The sequence below is a fragment of the Chaetura pelagica genome, unplaced genomic scaffold (assembly GCF_000747805.2).
Source record: "Chaetura pelagica isolate M959 unplaced genomic scaffold, ChaPel_1.0 scaffold698, whole genome shotgun sequence".
NCBI classification, from domain to species: Eukaryota; Metazoa; Chordata; class Aves; order Apodiformes; family Apodidae; genus Chaetura; species Chaetura pelagica.
Window position 1 is genome coordinate 395,451 of NW_009954236.1, and position 7,283 is coordinate 402,733.

Consider the following 7,283-nt stretch of genomic DNA (forward strand, 5'->3'; position numbering starts at 1 on the left):
AGGAATGTGGAAGACCCTGTGGAGTGCCCAGTCTGCTCAGAATAATGTTATAGCAGGCGTGGGGGGGTTACCTGTCCCATCTGATGTTCACTCCACCACCCCCATCCCACCCTCATTGATACATTCATCTTTCCTTACACCAGAAAGTAGTTGTGTTGCTCTGTGGGTCACCATCAGTTGTCTTAATTTGGGATTAGTTACAGGTGCCTAGAGTCTGTGGTTGTATTCTAAATTTTCCATATGGATTTCCAGAACTTTGGGTAGGAATGCCTAATCTGTGCTGATTTTCTAGTCCTTTGGCATTGCCTGTACTTCAGGAACTTGTGTGGAGAATGGTCAGTTTCCCTTTACAGAATGGTTTGTGATGATCAAATCCAAGCCAGGTTCCAGCACCTGAAATGCATGTGGCCATTTTGCCTTCTTCTAATTCCTAGTTTTGCTGAAGCTCTGCCTGCTGCTTTCACGTGGTAGATGCTGCACAAGGCAAACATGCCCCTTGTGCAGGACAGGCTGTGTTCTGTGCTCCTCACTCTTGTTTTTGGGTGTAGGGAGAGCCTGAAGAAGCATGGCGTGTGTATCCGTGTCCTTGGGGACCTGCCACTTCTGCCTTTGGACATTCAGGAGCTGATTGCCCAAGCTGTCCTGGCAACCAGGAACTACAACAAGTGAGTAACACCCAGTTCCAAGTAGCTGATCTCTCCTGCCTTCCTCTTCAGCCTGAAGGCTGAGGCTTGGCAGACGATAGGGCTTTATTTTTTTCCCCTTTGTCCTACAAGCACATGTCACTGCTGTAGACATTCTTCCCTCCATCATCTGCTGGACCTTCCTTAGGTTAGTCTTTCCCATCTTTCTCCTCTTTTCAGGTGCTTTCTAAATGTCTGTTTTGCATACACATCGAGACACGAGATCAGCAACGCAGTCAGGGAGATGGCATGGGGGGTGGAACAAGGACTGCTGGAACCCAGGTAACTCCTGTCTCTCTGTGAGGCTTCCTAGATGAGGGCTGCCTGTCTTACCACCTACACTTCATTAATAAACCTCTCAGAAGCCAAGTGGCTTTTAAGTAGATCTGATTGAACCAGTGTGACTGGAACAAATGACTTAAAGCTACTATGCAATGTTTGGTTTTTTATTATTTCAGTTGCCATGGTGATAGATACACAACCAAGACAGAAGAGAAATTAGGTCTGTGTCTTGAGTTAGTTTAAATGTGAAGGCAGATTTTATGCCACAACAATTGGCTGCTTGGCTGGCAGTCTTAGCTATGAGGTCAAACAACAGATGAATCATGAATGCTGAACTGTTCCTCCACCCTGGAGGAGATGGAGTAGTGAGCACTCTGCTCTCTGCTCCAGATGGAAGTCCTCACAATCTGGTTCCACCACTGGATTGCATTTCAAAGAGCATGTGGTGGTGGGGGACATTGCTCTGGGGGCTGAAAGGGCATTTTGAAAGAGCCCATGGAGCAGACAGCAGAATCCATCAAAAGCAAGTTGCTGGTTGGCTGTGGTACAGCCTCACCACCCAGTTTTAACCTGCAGTCCTGGGTTTATTGAGGGTTTTTTTTTGATAGTTCTGGGTTAGTAGTGCCACCTCCACCAGGTCAGGAAGGTGGTCCTAACAAGATGCATCTGTCTTTCTTAGTGATGTGTCTGAATCGTTGCTCGATAAGTGTCTCTACACCAACAACTCCCCTGACCCAGACCTCCTGATCCGCACCTCCGGGGAGGTTCGGCTGAGCGATTTCTTGCTCTGGCAGGTAAAGTCTTTGTTTTCTCCTTGAAATACTCCATATTTGCTTCAGAGAGTGTTCTACTCGGTCCAGGCATGAGCTGACATGAGAGCTCTCCAACTACTCTGCCAGGGCTTAGGTAACTTCTTGGATGAACTGGGTGCTGGGGCATTTCTGAGGAACCTTTCTTGCAGTTCTGTGATTGCCTAAAACACCTTGCAGCAAAAGGCTGGAACTGTTTCATCCTGAAACACTTAATGAGGAATCACAAATCAGTCTAGCTGGCAGCAGCCAAGGAAATAGTGAATTGCTCATCTGTTTGCTCCTCTTCTCACATTCAGTTAATTCCTCGTTAGATTGGTGAATTCCTGGCTTTGGTTAATTTAACCTGGCAATATGTTTCCTGGGATGAGGAAATCCCAGGATGGGTTTCTAGATTCCTGGGAGAGGTGTTTGGCCCATGCCAGCTGTAGGTATTGGAGGTGTAACTCTGGAACATACATGGAAAGTACATTCCTGACTCATCACAGTTAGGGAAGTTTGTTTGACTTTCATAATGAAACAAGACCCTGCAAGACAGGTTCTAAGGATGCCAAAGCCAAATCAGAGTGACAGAGCTGCTAAACTAAACCATAGTTAAGTTCTTCATGCATATAAATTCATGTATTTGCAGTTACAGTATCCAAAGCTGCTTCCATTTCTCTTTCCTGTGCTAGGCAATACTGACTTGTTTGGAAGCCAAACTTTGCAGGAGAACATCTGAGTCAAGCTCCTTTACTCAAAGCTAACATTTGGGTTTACATGTGCAGTTTGGAGCCAAAATGCAGTTGCCTCGAAGCAACCACATCAGATGTTCCTGTTCCAACCCATTTCGTTGCCCAGTTCACAAAAGTTGTCTGGCCAGAGCTGCAGTTTCCTACCAAGGCATCTCCCTCTTCTTGCTGTTTTTTTGGGCACATGTATAACCTGGGTGGGTGTCAGTTCTGCCAGCTAACATGAGGACATGGAGCTCCTGTGGAGAGTCCAGAGAAGGCCACAGAGATGATCCAAGGCTGCAGCAGCTCTGCTCTGGAGACAGGCTGGGAGAGCTGGGGTGTTCAGCCTGGAGAAGGGAAAGCTCCAGGGAGACCTGAGAGCAACTTCCAGTGCCTGAAGGGGCTCCAGGAAAGCTGGGGAGGGACAGGACAAGGGCAGGGAGTGAGAGGACGAGGGGGGTGGATTAAAACTGGCAGAGGGGAGATTGAGGTTGGACATGAGGAGGAAATTCTTGGGTGTGAGGGTGGTGAGAACCTGGCCCAGGTGGCCTTTAAGGATCCTTCCAACCCAAACCAGTCTGGGCTTCCTCTTGCTGCTAGTCCTGGCAGAGATGTGCCTTGGAGCCTGGAGCTGTAGCTGCTGGAGCCTGGCTGAGGTAGTCAGTGCTCCATGAGTTGGGCTGGTGGTGCCCCTCTCCCATGCCATGGATCACAGCAGAAGCAGCAGAGGGGAAGATGTGCCTGTGCACATTTTCCCTTTCTGGCAGCTGTGTGTGTCCTGACAGCCCTAAAGTAGGAGGAAATTGTGCTTTCAGGGTGATTCCCTGGTGTTAAAGAAAATGTCTCTACAATGTACAATTGACACCAAGATTTTCCATCATTACAATTTTAAGTGTCACGCAGACATTTTAAGTGTTAAATTTTGTAGTAGTAGTCATAGGAAAATATTTACCTGAAACTTCAAAGAACTCGATGGCAAAAAATAGGTTTTAACTTGAAATTTTGCATCTTTCAGCTCTAGGATATGTTCAGTTTCCCACAACTCTTGAGGTTCATTAATCAGTTTGAATGCTGCAAGTGGGCAGTGAGGAATATGACAAGATATCATTTGGTGAATGGCTTAAATGTCATGTCCTGATGCTCAGTTCATCTGTTATTCCCTTAACTCAGCCTGTGGTAGTTGCTATTTTAGTTTGGTTATATGTCCATGGTGCTTAAGCTATTAAAAGTACCTCTGTGAAGACCAACATAGCATCAGAAAGAATTCTGCTGGTATTTTTACAGGAATGGATGACTAGTGTCTGAAAACTAATCAGAAAGACACTACATTGTGCAATTTCAAACTCTCCTCCCTGGTATTTGTTTCATTTTCAGTAGAATCTGATACCACAGCCTCGGTGAAATCTTTGTGGGGAAACTGGCATCATAACAGAGCTGCATTGGGATGACATTTTTCCTTCCCCAGATGATTAAATTGTTGGTGATCTTGCTTTCTGCAGACATCCCATTCATGCCTGGTGTTTCAGTCAGTCCTGTGGCCAGAATATTCCTTTTGGAACCTGTGTGAGGCCATCCTTCGGTTCCAGATGAACTACAGTGCTTTACAGGTAAGGCAGCCCTAGGGAGATGAAGATCTCAGCATGTTTCCAGCCCAGTGATCTGCTGGAGATCAGATGAGAGAGCACAGGGGTTGGTCACTCAGTGTGTTCAGTCAGGACCTTGTTCCAGTAGCAGCTCATGCCAGATGTCTTGCTTCTCCTGTAGCTTCTCCTGGGTTATTACAACACCTCAGCAGGTGGTGACTCCTCTACTTAAAGGAATATCTAAGTTGTCTAAAGTCTCTTTACTCATCGCTCATTCCACCAGCTGAGAGTATCTGTCCCCTCTCCTCAGCTGACAGAACAAGTCAGCACAGGGCAAAATCAGGCAGTTTCACTCAAATCACTTCATTGGTGACTCAAGCAAAGGCTTCTGAGCTCACTCTGGAATGAGCAGGGAGAATTTGCATGCTCTAACTCTGCTGTTTTTAGGGTTATAACAAGTGAAATTAGAGTTTCCTTTCTGGCAGCTGGAGTGAGGTTGCCTGAGCTGTGGGACTGCAGACATGTGTCCTCTTTTTGGTGGGTCCACATGTGCCTACCAAAGAGATTGGTCCTATTGCTCATTGGCATTATTCCTCTTAGATTTCTTGTTGTGAGCTCTCCCTGACCTGGTTCAGATAAATCTGTCTGACTTAGTAGTGACTCAGTAATCTGGCTATTTTTAAGCAAAACAAGTTGGGAGCTGGAGCCCTTGATGGGGGAATCTGGAGGGCAGCAGCTTGTAGCAGAGACAGCAGCAACTGGCAGGAGGAGGAGCTTGTGGTGACTCTCACCTCCACCAGATCTGGTTGCTGAGTGTTTCTTAATGATATGGGTCCTCTGTTTTTAAAGATAGGCATTATATTGCCCTTTTCTACCTTCAGGGATCTTGCTCACCTCTGAGACTTGTCAGAGAGATTATAAGCAGTCATGTTCTTGGGAGAATTTAATCAGGTCCAGTCAGCCTGGAAGCATCCAAATTATCTTCACCCTTAACCTCTTTTATTCCTGTTTCTGCCCCAAGTCTGTACTTTTCCTACGAATAATTCTTTATATGAACACAACTAATGGCAGTTCACCTTCTGCATGAAGAGGAAAGCAAAAAAGGCAGCAGTGTTTGTCATTGACATGAGCTTTGCCTCTGTCTTGAGGAGTATTGAACAGTAAGGTCACTGTTCTGCCTGTGCTCCTAGTGCTAATTTCTGATGAGTGACAAATGCTGCTTCTGTTCCTAGCTCTTCTCATCTTTGTTCATTTTTTGCTATTATCAAGGTTTATTATCATCCACATTTGTTCTTTGGTCAGTTTTCTTGCTGTAAGACCCAATTTCCAGACTGTGAGGCTGCTGTTTTGTCAGCCCAGTTGTGCAGGGGGGGAGGACTTCTCACTCCAAGGGACTGCTGAGGTTTAGAGCTGGGTTTTTTTGCATTCAAAACAGGTGATCTTGAAAACAAAAACTATTTGGAGCTCTTGAAACAAATTGACTTGGTGGAAGGGGTGGTTGTCAGTGTGGATGGTGGGGCTGGGGGGTTGATGTGCTGATAGGATTCAGGAGGATTTCTGTAGTTAGGGATGGTTCTGCTCCCATTCCCAGCACAAGAGTTCATTTTCAGTGCTAGTGCACAGACTACTGACTTGTGCACAGGCAGAGTGTGGTGCACAGTGAGTCAGGCTCTCATTAGACTAATTTCTTCTGGCTCATTTGAAAAGCCAGCACTCCCCAAGTGTGTGTGTCAGGTTATGTTACAACGACCAGTTCTATTTTTTATTTTTATTTTTTTAAGCGAAAGCTTAATATTCCTGGATGCAGATGTTTTTCTGCTGTTGGAGGCTGCAGGTTAGGAGATGTGCAATAAGAGGGAATCCAAAAGTGATGTTCTGCAAAAATATTTCAAATACTGGAAGGGCAGGCAAGGAGAGCCCCTGCCTACCCTGCTGTGCCTTGAGCCAGCACACAGGCATTTGAGGATGCTGAGCCCACTCTTGCTTTCATGCTGAAGCTGATTAGCTCCATACCTAATCATCAGCTCCAATAATTGCCCCACAAATCATTGTTCAGGATCCCCTAAAACCTTCCAGCTGCCACATGAACAGGATGAAAGCTTCTGGGATGACACTGGTGAGCACAGCCTGTGTGCTCGGCAGTGGTTTGAAGGTCTTTTTGTAGCTGTTCCTGATTCCTGTATCTGAGGGTTCTTCCACAATCTGTCTTGACCTTTATCTATGTTAACTATTTAACCAAGTTAACACAGTGAGCAGACTTGGGGAGAGGGTCCAGAAGGATATTCCTGTATTTATTCCTAACTAATCAAGCAGGCTGCCTCAAACAGAGGGGGAGTGCATGCAGAGCCCCCCTTCATTTCACCTGCAGCTTGATGGCTGAGCAGAGGCTGCTTCTTCCCTAACCTGTGCTGCTTCACATCAGTGCCACAGATGAGCTGGATGGCCTGGTAAAGTGCTAACCTTCTACTGCTTTTTTCACTCTAGAAGGCCAGAGATTCCTACCTGGAGGAAAGGAGGCAACAAGAAATGGAAAGGGATCAGGCTTATGTGACAATGAAGCTGCAGCAGGAGGGGTTTGTGTCCCACGGAGACTCGCGGCGCCGGCAGACGCTGCTGCAGAAATGCACTGCCATGCGTGAGGAGAGGATCCAGGGCTTCCTGCAGGCACTGAAGCACAAGAGAGCAGACTTCTTGGAAAGATTGTGTCCAGTGTCTGCATGACACAGGTGCTGGGTTGGTCTTGGGAAGACAATATTTAACCACGTTAGAGGGAACAGCTGCTGCCCAGAGGAGTTTGCCTGGAGCAGTTCTGCTGTGGGGATGTGGAGCTGCTCTGGGACTTGACATCCCCACTGGCTCTCTCTGAGGGCAGGGACAGTCCTGTGAATCTTCCTAGCTCTGGGAATGCTGCTGGGGAAGGGAATGCCGTCCTTCTGCCTCACCTCCCTGCCCCTGATGATGAAGAATACACACACATGTATCTCTGCTGCTTGGTACTTTACAGGTCGGGGTGTTTTGGTGATAAGTTTATCTGAAATGAGCCTCCAGTTCTGTTTGACTCCTGGTGAACTGGCCCAGGCAAACCCACTCAGTCCTGTTCAGTCTGGGCTTGAATTCTTCCCATGGCTTTGCAGTTGTGAATCTTGTATTGAGATTTCCTCTGCTGTCCCATAAGGAGGGGGCCTTGCTTTCTCTAGGGAGATTATTCCTGCT

The 7,283-nt window shown here is 46.8% G+C and overlaps 1 protein-coding gene across 2 annotated transcripts in view; it reads left to right on the plus strand.

The window, feature by feature from the left end:
- The window catches only part of DHDDS (dehydrodolichyl diphosphate synthase), a 9,715-nt gene extending 2,829 nt beyond the window's left edge, over positions 1-6,886 (plus strand). The window contains exons 4-8 of one of the 2 annotated variants that reach the window (XM_010003672.1): positions 549-665; positions 864-965; positions 1,645-1,759; positions 3,987-4,094; positions 6,555-6,886. In XM_010003672.1, coding sequence (XP_010001974.1) covers positions 549-665; positions 864-965; positions 1,645-1,759; positions 3,987-4,094; positions 6,555-6,791 — 679 coding nt within the window. In that variant the 3' untranslated portion in view covers positions 6,792-6,886. The remainder of the gene's footprint in view (positions 1-548; positions 666-863; positions 966-1,644; positions 1,760-3,986; positions 4,095-6,554) is intronic. The other variant, XM_010003674.1, reaches the window with a different exon arrangement.
- Positions 6,887-7,283: the final 397 nt, after the last annotated feature.